At 45.1% G+C, this 18,218-nt stretch overlaps 2 protein-coding genes across 3 annotated transcripts in view; one reads left to right on the top strand and one right to left on the bottom strand.

Annotated features, from left to right (window-relative positions):
* CHAF1A (chromatin assembly factor 1 subunit A) overlaps positions 1-12,929 on the top strand; it is a 33,488-nt gene extending 20,559 nt beyond the window's left edge. The window contains exons 12-15 of the mRNA XM_066634935.1: positions 6,846-7,104; positions 7,417-7,913; positions 9,073-9,163; positions 11,519-12,929. Coding sequence (XP_066491032.1) covers positions 6,846-7,104; positions 7,417-7,913; positions 9,073-9,163; positions 11,519-11,634 — 963 coding nt within the window. The 3' untranslated portion in view covers positions 11,635-12,929. The remainder of the gene's footprint in view (positions 1-6,845; positions 7,105-7,416; positions 7,914-9,072; positions 9,164-11,518) is intronic.
* UBXN6 (UBX domain protein 6) overlaps positions 1-18,218 on the bottom strand; it is a 34,753-nt gene that overhangs the window by 1,403 nt on the left and 15,132 nt on the right. The window contains exons 10-11 of one of the 2 annotated variants that reach the window (XM_066634937.1): positions 17,754-17,899; positions 16,436-16,576 (exon numbers count right to left, since the gene is read on the bottom strand). In XM_066634937.1, the coding sequence (XP_066491034.1) occupies positions 16,448-16,576; positions 17,754-17,899 (275 nt within the window). In that variant the 3' untranslated portion in view covers positions 16,436-16,447. Of the gene's footprint in view, positions 1-15,869; positions 16,577-17,753; positions 17,900-18,218 lie in introns of those variants that run through there. The other variant, XM_066634936.1, reaches the window with a different exon arrangement.

The following is an 18,218-nucleotide window of genomic DNA, read 5'->3' on the forward strand; positions in this document are numbered from 1 at the left end:
TGTAGAGGACTTCTGTTCACTGCTCTGATCCTCCTATTGCCGTTTTTAGGCATCCCAGGGCAGTCTTGCAGCCTGCAATGTTCCTGCAATTACCTCGTTACGTCCCAGGGCACTGCGATACACAGTATGGGAACCACTAGAATAGACTGTAACTGACTAGTTACAAGGTGTTTCTGGCATGTTTTTTACTTATGTTGGTGTGCATGCAGCAATTTTAAGTAAACGCATTCTAGAGTATTCTCTCTTTTGCAGAGAATTATGGCTCCACATCAGCTTGGAGGGATCTAGTGAAATGCCACAGGGTTCTTGTCTTGGACTCTATGCTATTCAACACTTAATTATAAATGACCTGGGATGTGGGTAGAGGGGATACTTATTGTATTTGCAGATGGTGCAAAGCTGTTGGGGGGCGATAGCTAATATTTGGAAGCAGGACTGTGGTGTTGGAACCAATTTTGGGTGGGGTCAGAGTCAGATTTTGTGTACCTACAGTCCTGGCTGGAACCCTGAATCAAGATACTTTGAATCTTGACAAGCTTGATCACTAGTCACATATAAAAAATAAAATTTAGTGGAGACAAATGTAAGATCCTCCATGTAGGAATAAGCCTGAGGTATTTAATCTGTGCATCCCAGCTCCCTAGGGAGGCATCTGGGGGAGAGAAGTGGCCGCAGCTGCTCAGCACAGCTACAAGTGCTGCCTCCCTACTTGCTGCTTTTCCGAGGCTGTGAATGAGGTGGGCAGGGCAGTGTGAGGTGGGGAGGGCATGTGAAACAAGGTGGGGGGAGGTGGGAGAGAAGGCTGCTTGGGCAGCACCAGAGGTGCTGCATCTCATCAGCACAGGGCGTGCTCCTGCAGGCTTCAAACTGGGAGGGAAGAGTAAGTACAGGTAGCACAGTGCTTTCCTCTGCTTGGGAAGGAGGGAGCCCAGCCTGCTGGGGGGGCGTGTCCAAATGCCCCAGCCTGCATTCCTCCGTCTTGCCTGGGGGAACAGGAGTGGCATCTGCATGTTGGGGTGTGTGTGAGCATGACCCCATCTACTTTGGGGATGAGTTGTAATCTTGCTCAGTGTGGCTGCAATCCTATCCACACTTTCCTGGGAGTAAGCCCCATTGACTAAAAGTTCTGAGTAGACATACATAGGCTTGGGGTCTGTGTCAGCTTAACCAAGGATCTTCACCTTTCTCTTTTTCCTGCCCCTTCAAAAAAGAAAAAAAGCCACTCTTGATGGCTTTGTCTCCAAAAATTGATTAAAAAATAAAAATACCCATTCCTTTTCAGCCATCCCCTTTTTCCTCCTTTCTCCTGGGGGTGGGTGGGTGGGGAGGGACTTCTCATGTTGGCTGCTATTGTAGGACAAAAGGCACAATCCTAGCTAGGTCTACTCAGAAGTAAGTCCTATTGTGTTCAATGGGACTTACTCCCAGGAAAGTGAGGTTAGGATTGCAGCCAAATAGCCTCTGGGTCTCAGTTGGCATCAGTTTGCAATTAGCAGATACACACAAAACAAAGTTTTCCCCTCCCTTTCCAAAACCCTCCAGGTGTACTGCTAACAAACTTAGGGCACAATCCTAACCAGGTCTACTCAGAAGTAAGTCCTATTGTGTTCAATGGGACTTACTCCCAGGAAAGTGTGGTTAGGATTGTAGCCTCAGAGTGCTGGCAGCTCTTTTTTGTTTCTAGTGTATAATTATAACACCTTCATCCCCATTTTGGGGGTTACTGAAGTGTTGTAATGAGGAACCGTGGCCAATGGCCACAAGGATCAGGGGAGCTGTGGGCCAGAAAAGTTTGAGAACCACTGGAATAAGCAATTGGAGTTGCAAGTACAGGATGGGGGAAACCTGGCCTATCAGCAGCATGTGTGAAAAAGATCTAGGTATATTACAGTTCAATCCTATATTCATTTACCCAGAAGTGACCATTTTGTTCAATGGAGCTTACTCTCAGGTACATGTGTAAAGGATTGCAGCATTAGTGGGCCATGTGATGCAGTGACCAGAAACAGCAAATGCATTGCTTGGCTGTATTAGAGGCAGAGAAGCCAGATCATGAGATGTGTAGGATAGAGTAGAATTACTACTTGCCAGACTTCATTTGAAATACTGCAATCAGTTTGGGGAGCACATTCTAAGGAGATCAGTAAGCTGGGGAAGGTTCCGAGCAGGGTGAGGTGTCTAGAAGATGACTACCAGAGGTTTAGAAACTAAATTCTTTGAGGAATGGTTTAAAAAGCTTGGTAAGTTTAGCCTGGAGAAAAGACTAAGAGGAGATAGTTGCCTTCCAGTGTCTGAGGGGCTGTCATGCAGAAGAAAGCGAGGATTTGCTCTGAGGTCAGGACTAGAGCCAATGGAACTACCATATATACTCACCTACTGGTTGAAAAATTTATGCCTAAAAATAGAACCTGAGATCCTGGTTTGACTTATGCTCAGGTCAATGCAGTGAATGAAGCAGAATCCTCTGAGAGCTACTGGGAAGCTTATGGAAGCTCAGCAGCTGTCTGGTGAAGGGGGGGCATGGAAAGGGGCTGAGAAGTAGGAAGCAGGTGGAGAAAAAGGATAATTTTTACCAGTAATTAAGGTATTCAGAGGCAGCCATTTTAGCCTCCACACAGGAAGAGAAGTGAAGGCCCTTCTGGGAATTGTAGTCTGTATGGGCTGCTGCTATGGAAGTACAGCACATACTCCCACAAAGCCTCCCCACAGTTCCCACAAGCCCTTTCTTCTCCAGATTGGAAGAGAGACAAGGGAAATGCCTCCTTCTTTTGCTGCTGCCTCTGAACATTCCTGGCAAGTCATTTGCAAAGAATTTCACCCCTCCTCCCAAGTTTAGGGGTCTGGTTTTTAAAACCCCAAGATGTGATCCTCATTTCCATCTGAAACAAGGTCCTAGGCTACAGTGCACCATTACATAAGAGTAACACCCATGGAAAGCACTGGGTCTGCTTCTGAGTAAAGAGGATTGCAACTGTGCGCAGCTGCGCTTGCTCATGCTCAGTCCTTGTTGCTTGTTTCCCTGCTGTGAACTGAACTGCATGCTCCCAATTACATGTTTTATGTTGCATGTTCTATGTAGAGCCTCTGGCTTAACACACCAGGCACCTTAAAGAAGGATTTGATTAATGGTTCTACTGGTATGTTTACAGGCACTTACTCTGACACTGTTTACACAAATGTTGCGAAGACCAGAATTTTAAAAGTTTATGAACAAAAATGCATCTTATGATCTTTTATTGTATTTTTAATAAGTTAGAAACTGTGCAGTTCTTGGGTAACAATTACTGGGAGGTTATTTTTCAGGATCCAGCTTCAGGTAAAATCAGACAAAACTATAGTCGGACCCCCCCCTAAGTTTAACCCCTGACTTATCTGAGGGTCATAGAAAATTCTATAAACCTGCTTTCGACTTATCTGTGAGATAGGCTTGTAGGTGGGTGTCTGCGGTAGTTTTTGGGAGAGAAATAGTTTTTTGCTAGACATGAGTAAGTTCTTAATTGATGGAGCTGTCTCACACTGGAACAGTTTGCTGTGCAGCACTAGGCTCTGTCTTGTTGGAAGTTTTCAGGAAAATCCTGGGTGGCCACCTGTCACAGAGGCTGTGGTTGCCTGTGCTGAGCAGGGGGTTGGACTATATGACCTCCAAGGTGCCTTTAAGCTCTAACATAAAGAAGCAACTGCTTTCTGTGAGAGGTATTGCTGGCCAGAAGGCAGGGATAGCCACTCTGCTTTCTAGATTTGAATGGTAAACAGAGTTTTGGTTTTTTTTCAGTTGCCCAGCATGCAACCTCTAACATCAGGCTATCAGAATTGGGTTGGAGTTTAATAGAGTTTGTGGATACTGTTAAGCAGATATACTCTCAAGACTAAAATTATGCCTGTTCAGTGCAATTTTCATCAGGGACACAGGGCAAGGCCTTTTCATCAACAGTAGCTGGGTCATGGAACTTGCTCCACAGACAAAATATGTCTGGCCCAGTCATTACTGGCTTTTAAGCCAGCAGTGAAGATACTAGTTTTGTGTGTGTTTGTTCACAACCTTGATAGTTTCTATGGGTATAAATGGTTTAAATAAGCTAAACAGAAACCAGGCCAGGAAAAGATGTAAAATACCGTATTTTTCGCTCCATAAGACGCACCTGACCATAAGACGCACCTAGTTTTTAGAGGAGAAAAACAAGGAAAAAAATATTCTGAACCAAATAGTGTAATAAAATATTTAAAACTATAACAGAACAACATTTGAACCATGTAAAGTGAACAGCAGTCAACAGTGGCATTAAGAACCATTATCACTGTCATTAACAAATGGAGAGACTTAAAGGTTTGAGCACTCTAGTTTTCTGGAAACACCAAGAACTCATCATCGCTAGAGTCAGAATTTATGAAGCTGACAAAAGCAGGTGCGCACAAATAGGGGATCACATTATCTTTCTGCTACCATGATGTTCTGCCAAATTCCAATCCACTGGGCCTCCTGCCCGCTTAAGGCTGATCAGTCCCCCTTGTGCAACTCACCAGTGCAGCAAGCAAAAATGAGTCCAGTTCCAGTCCACAGATGCCAAGTAAATCAGTCCCATCATTCAGAGTTACCAAATCGGAGTCCAAAGCCAATAAGCCAAATTACAGTCCAAGGTCAGGTTCCAGGTAGGTCAGTTAAATCCATCAGGGTATCCAAGTCCAGTCACAATCCACAGTCAGATTCCAAATTCAATAAACCCAGTCAGTCTCCTCCCCTACCTCCAACCTGCACTCCTTCAAAACCCACAAACCCTTCCTGCCTCAGGTGCTCCTTATATCCCTGAGGGCCCTATTGCCTTCCAGTGGCTGCAGCTGTGCAGCACTCTCTGCTGGATGCCCAGGCCTTACCTTTAAAGGGGCCACTGCTGACACCACATCTACCTCCCCACCAGATCTTCCTGGATTCCAATACAAGGGGGGGGGGAGCAGATCTCTATACAGACCAGTGCAAAAACAGGGGAAAGGTGTGGGGGAGGTAAGATCTTTGTATAGGCATCACAGCAAGACCAGTGCAAAACCCCTTGCACACAGAACCAACAGATGGAAGTGGGGGGGGGGGGGTGCAGATCTCCATACATACCAGTGCAAAAGCAGGGGAAAAGTGTGGGGGAGGTAAGATCTCTGTATAGGCATCACAGCAAGACCATTGCAAAACCCCTTGCACACAGAACCAACAGATGGAAGTGGGGGGGGGGGTGCAGATCTCCATACATACCAGTGCAAAAGCAGGGGAAAAGTGTGGGGCAGGTAAAATCTCTGTATAGACATCACAGCAATACCATTGCAAAACCCCTTGCACACAGAACCAACAGATGGAAGTGGGGGGGGGGGCGCAGATCTCCATACGTAGCAGTGCAAAAGCAGGGGAAAAGTGTGGGGCAGGTAAGATCTCTGTATAGGCATCACAGCAAGACCATTGCAAAACCCCTTGCACACAGAACCAACAGATGGAAGTGGGGGGGTGCAGATCTCCATACATACAAGTGCAAAAGCAGGGGAAAGGTAAGTCAGCCCCAGTAGAGCCAATGGGGCTCACTCCCAGGGATGAGTGGACGGGAGAAAAGCCTGCCAGCGCCTCCTCTCCCAGGGAGGAGCCCGTCTCAGTCCCTGGGCTCCCTGGACTCACTCCCTAGGCTCGCTCCCTGGGCTCACAAGCCTGCCAGGGGCTCACTCCTAGGGATGCGTGGACAGGAGAGAAGCCCGCGATTGACTCATTTTGCCTGGAGATAGACTGGTAGCTCGAGGATCGACATAATGAGCACCCCTGCTCTAGGGGCTTGCTCAGCAAGACTGCCATTCCACCCACGCTTTCCTGGGAGTGAGCCCCAGTGACTCTGAGACTTACTTCTGAGTAGACACGTGGGCTTTCGCAGCGAGCCTGCCATCCCACCCACCCACCCCCCTTTCCTGGGAGTGAGCCCCAGTGAGTCTGAGACTTACTTCTGAGTAGACACCTGGGCTTGCCAAGCGAGTCTGCCATCCCACCCCCGCTTTCCTGGGAGTGAGCCCCAGTGACTCTGAGACTTACTTCTGAGTAGACACGCGGGCTTGCTCAGCAAGACTGCCACCCCACCCCCGCTTTCCTGGGAAGCCGAGCCAAGCAGTGCGGGCAAGGGGCGGGGCCAGGGGCGGAGGTTTTTTTTTTTTTTTTTTTGCAGTCTTCTCTCCATAAGACGCACACACTTTTCCCCCCACTTTTTGGGGGGGAAAAAGTGCGTCTTATAGAGCGAAAAATACGGTAACTCATGTGGACAACAATTTAATGAGGACATTGGAGGACATTCAAGGAGATTTATTGTTTTATATATGTATCCCACCCTCTCCTGCTCAGGACAATGTGCACCAGTCTTCTCCCATTCTTAAAAAATTGTTTTGATACTTGTTTTGATTGGCTAAGACCCCAGTGTTTTTAGAAATCATTCGGTGAATGTTCTTCTCGAAGGGACACTATTCTGACAGTGTTCCTGTGGACTTGGGGGTACAGACTCTTCAAAATGTAGAATATGTACTTATGTACTTACTTAAATTCCTTTTTCATGGCTGATTCAGCCATGCAAAAAAGATATGTGGTGAAGTCCTTCCTGGAGCTGTACCATTTAAGAGTGGAATTGCATGTGCGAATGCTTCTTTATATAAACACTCCCAAGTTTGGTTTTAGCCCTGCCTTTTCCCTGCAATTCTAATTTTTAATATATAGGGAGGGTGTTTGTTTTTTACAAGGGACAGTATTCATATGTGTGATTTCCCTCACCTGCACTTTGAAGTGAAACAAGGAAGGACTGTACCGTGTCTTGCACATTTGAATTACACATTTCCCCTTCCAGGAATGTGATCCCGAGAATCATAAAGCTCGTCAAAAGCTGAAAGCAAAGGAGTGGGATGAGCTCATTACCAAGGGAAAGAGGTTTCGCATCCTGCAGCCTGTGAAGATTGGCTGTGTCTGGGAAGGTGAAGAAAGCAGCAACAATACCAGTGCAGATCTGAAACTGCTTCAGCAGTTCGCGGCTTCTAACCTGGACTCTGGCATTGTTGATGAAGAGCAGATAGAGAAAAACCACAAGAAGAAGACAAAAGACCAGCAAAGTAAGAGTTGGGTAAAAAGGGCAAGTAACTGTGTTGCTGCTTCAAAACGGGTGGAGTCCACCAAAAGTGTGGTGTGTACATAACTGAGTCAAGTGCTGTAGTGCAGTATCACTGGGGCACATAGCTTGTTTGAAATGGCTGACTGCTTGGAATGCTGGTTGACTCCTTGTCACAGGAGTGGCATTAGATACCATTTGTTTAGGATTTGTCCATTGATGATGCCCTGTCCGTGGGGAGGAGGGGGTCATTGAGGATGAATGGGTGTAAGAGATGGAATCCCAATATCTCAAACTTGTGTTTGCCCCACTCTAGTCTTGGGCCAGCTGCTCCCTCTGCTTCATGGAAATATGAATGGAAGCAAAGTCATCATCCAAGAATTCCAGGAATGCTGTCGTCTAGGGTTGCTGCTGGGCAGCCACAGCCCCACCTCCACTTTGGACTATGGGGACACTAGTGCCACAAGCCCCAACACTTCCCGCACCCAGACTCCTGTCCACGAGGGGGCTGCCATCCCTTCTAAAGCCAGGCTAAAGCGAATAATCTCTGAAAACTCAGTGTACGAAAAGAGGCCTGAACACCGGATGTGTTGGTACGTCCACCCTGAGGTGCTAAAGAGCTATGGCCAAGAGAACCTTCCTGTCCCTTGCCAGTGGAACTACATCACCCAAATTCCTTTAGTGGCCAAAGAAGACGGTGGAAACTCGCCAGGAGCAGTAGCAACACAAACCACTCCAGTCTCAGCAAAGCGGAAGTCAACAGGAAGCATGTCCATCACAATGTTTATGAAGAGACCTTCAGGTGCTGGGCAGGTGAGGTCCTCCTGACTAATTTAGTCCTGCACAGATTAGTGCGGAAGGATTAGAGAAAGAAAAGGCACATCACCCACTTTGTTTACCATTTTATGTTGCTTTGTCTTGAGACCTGCAACCAAATTATTTAGATCAGTGGTACTCAGAGCTTCACTCCCTCAGTAAATCTTTGTGGGGGAGGGGCTAGGGCAGCAACATGATCCCCAGGATCGAGCTGGTGAGGGGGGGTGCTTGTCACTTTTAGAAGGCAGGGCTTTAGCAGGCTGCAGGAGGTGCAGGGAGCCACCAGTTTGAGAACCACTGATTTAGATAATGCAAGCTTACAACAACCTTGTATGGTAAGTAATATTCTCCCCAGATTGCAGTAGGAGAGCAAAACTGGGACAGAGTGACTTGTCTAAAAGCACCCAGTGAGTTCATGGCAGAGGCAAGATTTGTACTGGGGAAGTCCTGATTTGCAGCTCTACTCTTTTAGCTCTACACCAGCTCAAGCATTGAACTAGGACCAGGGAGACCCAGATTCAGATCTGTAATTCTCAGACCCAGATTCTCAGCTGTGTAATTCAGTGGGTGACCATGGACCAGTCACTGTTTCTGCCTAATCTACATGGCACATTGGTTTTGTGAATATATTCATAAGAGTATGTGTGTGTGTATATTGAAAATGGAATTAGAGGAAGAACCTTGTATGCAGTCCTGAACTCCTTGGAGGAAGGGAAAAAAAGATACAGTAGTGCAAATCCATATGAGAGGTTCAGCTCCTGCACCATCTGTTTCACTTTATAGGCATTTGGCCTATATTTCTCTCAAAGTCACCCTTACCTGTTGCAGCAAACTATCATGCCCATAGGTCTTGCATTAAACATTTCCTCTGTTCCTTATTCCCTTCAACACTTTAACTCTTCAGTTCCTTTCCTACACTACTCCTGTGCTCTCCTACTTTGCTTCTTGACCTTCATTCTCTATCCATTTTCTCCACATTGTGCTGTCCTGGCCCCTATATAGTTTTGTGTGTGTGTGTGTGTAAATGGTTTTTTTAAAAAATCATCCAAGGTTGTATACAAACAGAAAGGCAATTCCTAAATATGTACATAAATAAAAAATCATTAGTCAGGTTATTGGACACTTGTGTCTGACAGCATCTCTTTTTTGTTAAAAGGCTGAAACCATAGAGATGGATGGATTTCAAGCAGACACGGAGGAAGAAGATGAAGATGAATGCATAATTGTGGATCTACAGCAAAGTAAAGGTGAGGTCAAGGTCAGGTCTTGACTGTGCATGGCCATTCTGGTAACATTTTCTTTCTTTTAAGTTGGTCTAGAACAGGGGTGCCCAAATCCCGGCCCTGGGTCCACTTGCGGCCCTCGAGGACTCCCAATGCGGCCTGCAGGGAGCCTCCAGTCTCCAATGAGCCTCTGGCCCTCCAGAGACTTGCTAGAGCCCACACTGGCCCACCGCAACTGCTCTCAGTGTGACGGCCAACTGCTCGACATCTCGTGTGAGGTGTGGGACAACGGCTCCCTCCATTGCTTGCTGTTTCATGTCTATGATGCGGCAGCAAAGGAAAGGCGGGCCTTGCTTTGTGCAAGGCCTTTTATAGGCCTTGGGCTATTGCAAGACCATTCATTCATTCATATAAGTTCCATCTCTAATATATTCATCTATGTAAATTTATTCAAATTTGAATTAATTCTTTTTTCCTGGCCCCGGACACAGTGTCAGAGAGATGATGTGGCCCTCCTGCCAAAAAGTTTGGACACCCCTGGTCTAGAACCTTCCTGTACATTCAGACCATTAACTCCTCTGAGAATTTTTTAAGAACTCTCACTTGAAATAAGAGATTCTAGCTCTCATAACAGAAAACATGACCTCAAAAAGGATTGAAAAACACAAGTCTTATCACCAACCCAGAAGTAAGAGGTTGTGAGGAGCATGCACATGCAAGAAAAAGCAAGGTTTTCTCCCCTTTGTTATCATGGTTGGCAACCTTCAGTCTCAAAAGACTATGGTATAAGCCTACAGCACCCGGTATTCCCAGGTGGTCTCCCATCCAAGTACTAACCAGGCCTGACCCTGCTTTGCTTCCGAGATTGGGCATGTGCAGGGTTACCTTTGTTATACAACACTTTTCATTTTCCCCAGTGGAAAGAAGAAAGGCAGGGTAGGAGACTACAGACAATTTGTGTCCATTGGGAGCATGGCCCTCTAACCTAGTCATTTTCTTTTGTGATTTGTCTTGCCTTTAGATCAAAGGATTCCCAATAGAATCCTTTCACTGTTCAGTTTCCCAAACTGTGGTTCACAGCCCACCAGTGGATCACAACCTGATTGTTGGTGGGTCCTGAAACTGACAAGCTGATAGCTGACAAGAAAAATGTATTGAGCCCCATGGAAAGTGAAACTGAGCTACGCATGAAACTGAGGTGAACCTGCCTCAGTCTACATCAGATGGGCAGCAGGCTGAGGGGAACACAACACTGACAGAATGGTCCTGTTTTGACAAACATGGAGCTCAACAAATGCTCCAGAAGTGTCCCCTGTCCCCCCTGCAGAAAATGATAAAGTCCTGGTGCTAAAAACCACTGGAATAGTTTTATTGGTTCTGCCTCTGCTGCCTCTTAGCTAGAGGTGTTTGAAAACAGTGTTTTACTCAGAAGTCCATTGTGTTCAGTAAAGACTTGCCAGAAACAAACACCCCTACTCATAGCTTTATTTTTGGATAGCATTCCTTCTCTTTCTCCCCCCCCCCCCCGCTCACTAGTTTATTGGGGCTATTAACATTGCTTTCATCGTATCTGACTCTCCTAGCAGCTGATAATTAGGTGAACATTTTCTTGGTTGCATGCTCCTTAGTTCTGTCACCACCTTCAGAGGTTTTTCCACTGTCCTGGGACAAAGGAGGAGTCAGGTGCTGCCACTATTGTGCCTTGTTGGCACTCATAATTTCATTGCCCTGTAGGTACTGTAGAAAATTAGATATAGGCTTACCATCTAAAACAGGGGTCTTCAAACTTTTTGGCCAGAGGGCCGCATCAAATATCTGGTACGCTGTTAAGGGCCGGAAATTTTTTTAATAAAATTTATATAAATTAGAGATAGAACTTAGATGAGTTAATAGACAGCTCAGTTTCTCTATCAGTTTCTTTGAACCTTATCTCCTTCTACACTGAATGTAGTTTCTCCTTGCCTCTTTCCTGGTGAAGGCAATGGTGGCTGTAATGTCCAAACACAGCAGTAAGGCTTAATTTTCCCTCTTGGTCCCTTCTCCCTGAAATTTCAGTATGCTGTTTGGGAACCTAGGCATTAGACTCTCTACTGACAGCCATCCTGTAACTCAGTGAATGTGAAGGAAGAAAGGGAAGGTAAAGAGCCTTGTTTCCAGTAAGAGGAATAAAACTTATCATGCTGCACCACAAATCATGAGCAGCAGCTTATTTGTGTGTTTTAGCATTGTTAAAGATTAAGTTGGAAGAGGGTAGAGGTTACAACAGGTGCAGTTCTTAAGATTGCTTCACCCCAAGAGATTGCCCTCTCACCATAAATGTGTATAAAACTAAAGGGCTGAAATGTAGGCCCTCTTTTAAATAAAATATTATCTTTGCAGCACCTGTATTGAGAAACCCTGAACTTGCTTCAGAGACTGAAGAGGAAGCAATGGAGGTTCTTTCTTCAGAGACAGCTGTGGCTGCAGTTGCCATTGATTCATCTAATGCTATTTGATATACAAACTCCCTTACTTTCCCACTCTGTATGTATGTAGAATTATTTAGGATATTTTTAAAACTCATCTCTTTTTGTACAAGATACTTGAATATGCTCTGTATTCCTTGTAAAGAGAAGACAGCACTTTGTTCTGCTTCAGATTGGTGGAAGCTCAAGACATATTTTTAGAGGCTTAGTGGGGTTTTAGATAACAATGCATATAATCGCCCTAATAAAAGCATTATTGATGGGCCCCATACACAAAGCTGTCCTAGGTGTAGTCTGTTGTATTTTTATTCTGAATGAGCAAAATATTTCAATGTACCTTTTGGTGGCCATTTGAAGGGGTTATGGGATTTTTTCCTCTGCACTTAAAATAGGTGGTTCAAATCAAAAATTCAACCCCATTCATTCCGCTTTTCTTGCCTTAGGCTAGGATCTGGGGAGTTCACATGTGACTGTTTTTAACCTATCTAATTGTACATGTTGTGGATTAAGTAAAGCTATTCATAGTCTGAAATAGGCATTTCTCAATGCTAAGCTTAGCCCTTTGCTGTTTAAGAAGCTGTTAATGATTAAGATGCTGTGATCATTTCAGGCCTAGGTGGGCTATCCTAATCCTTGTGCTACTAGCTAGTATTGTGCTGTTAGCTAACTAGTGTTACTGTTTCTTTTCTTGTTCCAATGGTCTCTTCCGTTGATGAGCTGTATCTGTTGGATTCTGTGCCTGATATTTCTTCCTGCTCAGATCAAGGCAAACTTCTTCTAGCCTTCTATCCCTCCAGTGTAACCCACCATAAGGCAAGGCATTTGTAAAGACCTAAGTATTGATAAGGTGCTTTGTTCACTATAAGTTACTTAGAGCAGGGATCTCCAAACCCTGACCTTAGGACTAAATGTGGTTCATGGCACATGGTGGGGAAGCTTGACTGTTCCGGCCCTCTGCAACCTCAAAGATCACCCCAGAAGGCTCAGTGTCTGTGGAAATTCCATTGGAGAGCTCAGCTGTGCAGAGAAAGTGAGAGGCTTCTGCCTGATTCTCAGCTCCCCAAATTATAACACACCCTTTGGAAATTTGAGAGCAGTTCCAGATACAGGTGGGGCCTTGGTAGGTATCCAGAAGGGATCTGTTCTCCAATTGCACAGAGATACTGAAAACCACAGATAAGGAAATGTGGGGTTTTAGCCCCTTTAAACCCAGAGGCTCTCTCAGGACTCTGAATGCCTTAAGGCTGTGGCTTTCAAACTCTCTCTGCAGTTTGAAGACTGCAGTAAGTCCTTGCAGAGGAGGTGAGGGAGGCAGCAGGAGGGGGGGAGGCAGGGATGCAATCCCCAGGATTGTGTTGCTAAGGGGGGCTGCAGGGACTGGGATGTACTCTCCAGTCCCTGCAGCAGCCTATCGGGGGTGTGGGGAGCCCTGTGTTACCCTCAGCAGGGCTCCCCAGCCTTCTAAAAGTTCTGGTTTTGCAGAAGTGGAGTGCAATTGCTCTACTTTCACTTTTGGAATGTCAGGGAGCATTGTAGACACTAGTACATCCCAGTCCCTGCAGCCTCCTGGGGATCGTGTTGCTGCTGCCTTCTTCTGCCCCTTAAGGGGACAGAGGCCAGGGCTGTCAGGCTGGGGCGTTGCAGTGCCCCAGTTTGAATAGTTCTGCCTTAAGACATTAAAAATGTTACTTCTGGTTTCCCTTTGGAAACCAGAAGTGGCATGTTTTGGTCTTCCTGCCCATTCTGAAGCCTGCAGAGGCTGTGGGTGGACATGTGTGGGCTCTTCAGAAAGCCCTCTGGAGATGACCTTTTGGTTCAGATTGTTGCAAATCCAGCTCAGTGTGGGACTGGGTATATAAAATCTGCTGGCAAACAGGCTCCACCTGTACATTCAATATCCTGATCAGACTGCTGGCCAATCAGTCCCCACTATCTAATTCATAAAGTATGTTTCTCTTTACAAATTTGTTTCTCAGGTTTCTCCCATCTTTACTTTATAATCAGTTATTTCCCATCTCTTTATCGCTCTAACAAATTAATTCTCTCCCAATCCCTCCAAGTAATTTTTCCTTCAAAAACTGTTTTTCCTAATGTTGATTTTTCTACCATATTTCTTCTTTTAAAAATGTTCTCCAATATCTGTTCCCCCTCTTCCTGTGCAAATCCTGTGCAATCTTTTTGTTTCAAAATCCATTCCCCTCCCTTCTGTCTAATGCATTTATTTAAAATCCTAATATGCACTGGATCAGGCAGGGTGGTGGGCCTGCACTGTATCCATTGCAAGTCTGGGGCTGACTGAAGGCCAGCTGGGTCAAGGGGAAAAAATTCCCCTTATCCCAGATAACACTGCAGCAGCCCCATGGGGCTACTTGGATCCATACCACCTAAATCCAAGCAGCTGGGGGTTAGCCCAGGCTGCCTAGGAATGGGACTAGGATCTTGTGTAAGTGCTGGATCCTGGCTCTGTTCCCCACCCACCTGCCTACAGAATCACCTGTTGCCCCCCCCACCCTGAAATGCTTCTCTTGTGCTGGCTGAGCTTATCCAGTACAAACTCACCCTGCCCTAGGGCCCATGTTGGTGTGGGGAGGCAGGTGCTCATCCGTTTGCTTTATGGCACTTCTGTTATACTCTGTGGCTGGCACAAGGGACTTGCGCTGGCCCAGCAGGCAGTTTGGATTGCACCCTTATTTACTGGCCTGTCAATGCTGTGCAGATATACAATGACATAAGCACTAAGGCTAATTTTGTAAAACTTTACTGGGTGATTTAACCATTTTCTTTCCCATAAGAACTTGCTATGTGTTAACCTTTCTCCAGGTGTTCCAAAACCAGCATCAAACATGGAGCCCAGAGCAAGACATAGTCTCTCCACCCCCCAACCACAACTATTTGCATAACTAAATTTTCAAACCTCTGTTTTACATTTAGGTTCAAGCTATTTAAGAAATTAACTCAGTTGGCCAGTATCATAATACATGTATTTACATGTACTAAGTTCTGAGGTTGGAGCAGAAATTCAAAAATCATGTATTCTGAAAATGCACATTGTGTGTTAAATGACAGGGCATACATTTAGTGAGTAGTTGTATTGCTGATTTGTTTTGCTGCCTGTCAGAAATTGAATTTGCACAAGTCTACTGTACAGTTTGGCCCACATTTTGGCTGGATTCACAACTGGGAAGTTTGCAGAAAAGGAACAAAATGGGGCAGAGTCTGTTTTTTTTGTTGTTGTTCTACACCAGCATTTCTCAAACTGAGTTGTGACCCATTAGGTAGAGTTGCCCCACTCACAGGCACCCATGCTCCAACTCCTAGTAGCATGGGCAGGTGTGCCGCCACAGCCAAAATGGAGGGTGGACTGCCAAGATTACTCTGGCCCTCTTGAGAGGATGACTAGGGGAGGCAGGGCCTGGCCAACCAGCAATAAGTCTAAAATGGGGCTGGACTGCGAAGGTGTGCCAGTGGGGCTCCTGGATATGGCAAGAACAAGTGCCACAAGTAAGAGGATGACTGAGCCACCAGCTGCAGAAAGCTTGCCAGGGGCCTCCTGTGCTAGCCTCTGCACAGGAGGAAGCACACATGGCACTCAGAAGGAAGAGCTGTGCTGGAGTCACAAGGTAAGCGTGGGACAACCCAGCCATTCCAACCCCTGACAACCAGGAGGAAGGCTGAAGCCAAAGTAAGAGGGGGACAGAAAAAAATAAAGGAGCTGATTGTGTCTGCATTGATGCCACTTCGGGATTCATGAGATTGCCATTGTAAAGTGGGTCCTGGTGCAAAAAGCTTAAGAACCACTGTTCTGCACAGTAGATGTATCTATACCACAGGTAGCTCTATTGAAAAAATGTACACAATAAAAAAAATTTCAAGAATTTAGAAGCCAGGGATAATTTTCAGCTGCTTTGCTGTTTAAGAGTTGCTTCTATGCCTCATCTGTTTGAGAAAGGCATAGACATGGCCCTATGATTCCATTCCAGAACTCTCCACAGTTAACTGAATATGGATGGTGGGTATCTTCCAATGGGTTCCTTATCCCTCCTAATGCCTTTCCCCCCTTGAATCAGAACTAAAGGTTACGGTGCTGAGAAATGATTAAAATTGTAGTCTGCTTGGATTGACACAGTACACTGCAATAGATAGCAACTGTCCTCATTGTTAGGACAACTGCAGCCATAGAAAGATGTTTGTCGCTGTGCTTTCTCCCCTTTCAAGTCTTGTTTACCATTCTTTGCAGTCATCTGTTAAGACATAACTCCAGTGGCTGTAGCACCCTGTGCAAATACTTCCTTTAATAAAGTTAACAGCTTATCTGACTGGTTGCGGTTGACATAATAAGAGAATCAAAAACATACCCCTGCACTTGGACTAGAAACCAAAGTGCTTTAGGAAAGCAAAGTAGAAAACCTCCATCCCAAATGTTCTGCCAAGCAGCAAGACTGCAAATGGGGCAGGTGAACCTCAGCTATGCAGTTTGTTGTACTTTAGCAGATAGAGCTTTAATCTTCCAGTGAAACTACATAGAGGCTAGAAAGAGATTAAAACCAAAGAGACAAGTGTACTTGAAACATTATATAAATAAAAAAGCAGCATTGTAAAAATATCCCTCTTCTAGCATACATTCAATCCGTTCAAGTTCTGATTACACTGTGGGTTGGAAAAACGGCCCCAAACAGTTCTTAACAGTGCTTGGATCCTGCACTCCCAACAAGCACTAAAAAATGGCAGTCTTTTCCTCTAGTGTTCACAAGACAAACAATAGGAGCAGCCAAAGCAGCTTCTGTTTGACACAAGGGAGAAGGGGACCCCACACGGTGGAACTGCATCCAACCTTGTTTTTATTTCAGGACAGTATCTGCACAGCCAGCAGGTGATCTGGTTTCAGCACACTTCCCACATGCTCTTCCCCTGAGGCTTTTATGTCTGCCATCACATCTGCATCCCATGCAAATGTCAGAAGCGCAGAAGGCACCTTTCAAGAAAAAAAAGCATTTATTAGTTGGGATGCATTCTTCTCAATTAGTAAACTACTTCATCCTTTGACAGACAAAAAAGGTGCTCCTATTTAATCATTCAGCAGATTTTGATTATGAGTATGTGAATTCACATTATCACAACTGGAGTTTAGGATAGTATTCATGAATAGGACTATACTGCTTTCATCCTCTTGTTTTCAAATCATGTCTTGTAAAAAACTAAAATGGCATCTGCCATTGTCAGAAGAGACATTTCCTCTTCAGAAATTGTTGATAGTCACCTGCAAGTTTATGCACATTGAATTGAGCAATCAACTGAAGCTGTGCCAACTGACATGCTTTCTTCACCTTGGTGATAGAAAAAGTCTTTATCAATTTTTAAGATAAATACCAAGTCCAATTTATGTAGACAGCTGCCAATAGCATCCAAGCTTTTATTAATTCACACAGCAATTTTCTCTTGGTTATGGTTACTGAAAAATCAGAACTTGTCTCTTGTAACTTGTGCTGTTACATCTTAATGCCCCAGGTGGGAGCACAAAGGTCTGCAGACAATGCTTGGTGGAATTACTGGATAAAATTCCTAGTGTTTGGAGACATCATTGCCCCCAACCGAAACTAGAATTATGCAAGGGTTACATAAATGTACTTATTTAACACAATTTAGAGAGACTACATACTGAACTGAATTGAGGCCACATTGATTTACTGCTCAGTAACTTATGCTTCAATAGTTTTATGCTAGATCTCTGGTGAACCTCCATGGGAAAGGCCCAATTTCTAAGAAACACAGAAAATTAATGTGTACATGTACTGATTATTTTTCAGGGATCGTAGAGGCAGAGATGGAAGGTTCCCAATGGATCCAGTCCCTTAGGCCAGAGATCTTAAACTTCAAAATGTTCCTAACTTATGGTTATCCCTTCTTTTCTTGAAAATCCACAGGGGTGGTGGAGAGAATTCCAGCCACCAACTGCTTCTAAGCAGCTTGCTTCCATGGTAAACTACTTTAAGCTTTTATAGCCTAAAAACAATTCTTATTATCATATAAAGGAGAATTGGCCCTACTCTTATCCCAGAATTAAGTGCAACAGAAGAGATACCCTTAGACCAGCTTAAGAAAAAGCCAAAGCTGAAAAATTCCATCCCTTTCACCCATAATGGCACACTTACCAGCCCACACTCGTTGAGTGCCACACTCTCATCAGTTAGTTTATGGCCTCCAGGGGCCAGCAGCTCAAAGGGGAGCCAGTCATTCTGCAAAGTCTCACGCACAAACTTGTAAAGTGCTGAGATGGGTTCTCGGGCATAAAATGTTCCTGTATCAAAACAAAACCAGCACAGCTCCAGATTCTCTGAAGGACTTCACACAAGCTCAAGATACAGATTCACAATATTTATGGACCATCCTACTCCTGCCGCTTACTGCTTACATTTCCAGAACTTAGATGCTTGGACTGTGAGGCTCAGCTACCCACTGTAAGGAAAGATCCTGTCTCGTCCCACTCATTCCTTCCAGGCAAGGCTTAGATGAGAAGTGCTGAGCTGACACTGACCTGCGAATCACAGCCTGTACTAGGAAACCTTTCCTCCAGTGAATGGCTGCTGGTACAATTGGGAATCCATGTTCCCTATAAG

The sequence above is a fragment of the Tiliqua scincoides genome, chromosome 8 (genome assembly GCF_035046505.1).
Source record: "Tiliqua scincoides isolate rTilSci1 chromosome 8, rTilSci1.hap2, whole genome shotgun sequence".
Classification (NCBI taxonomy): Eukaryota; Metazoa; Chordata; class Lepidosauria; order Squamata; family Scincidae; genus Tiliqua; species Tiliqua scincoides.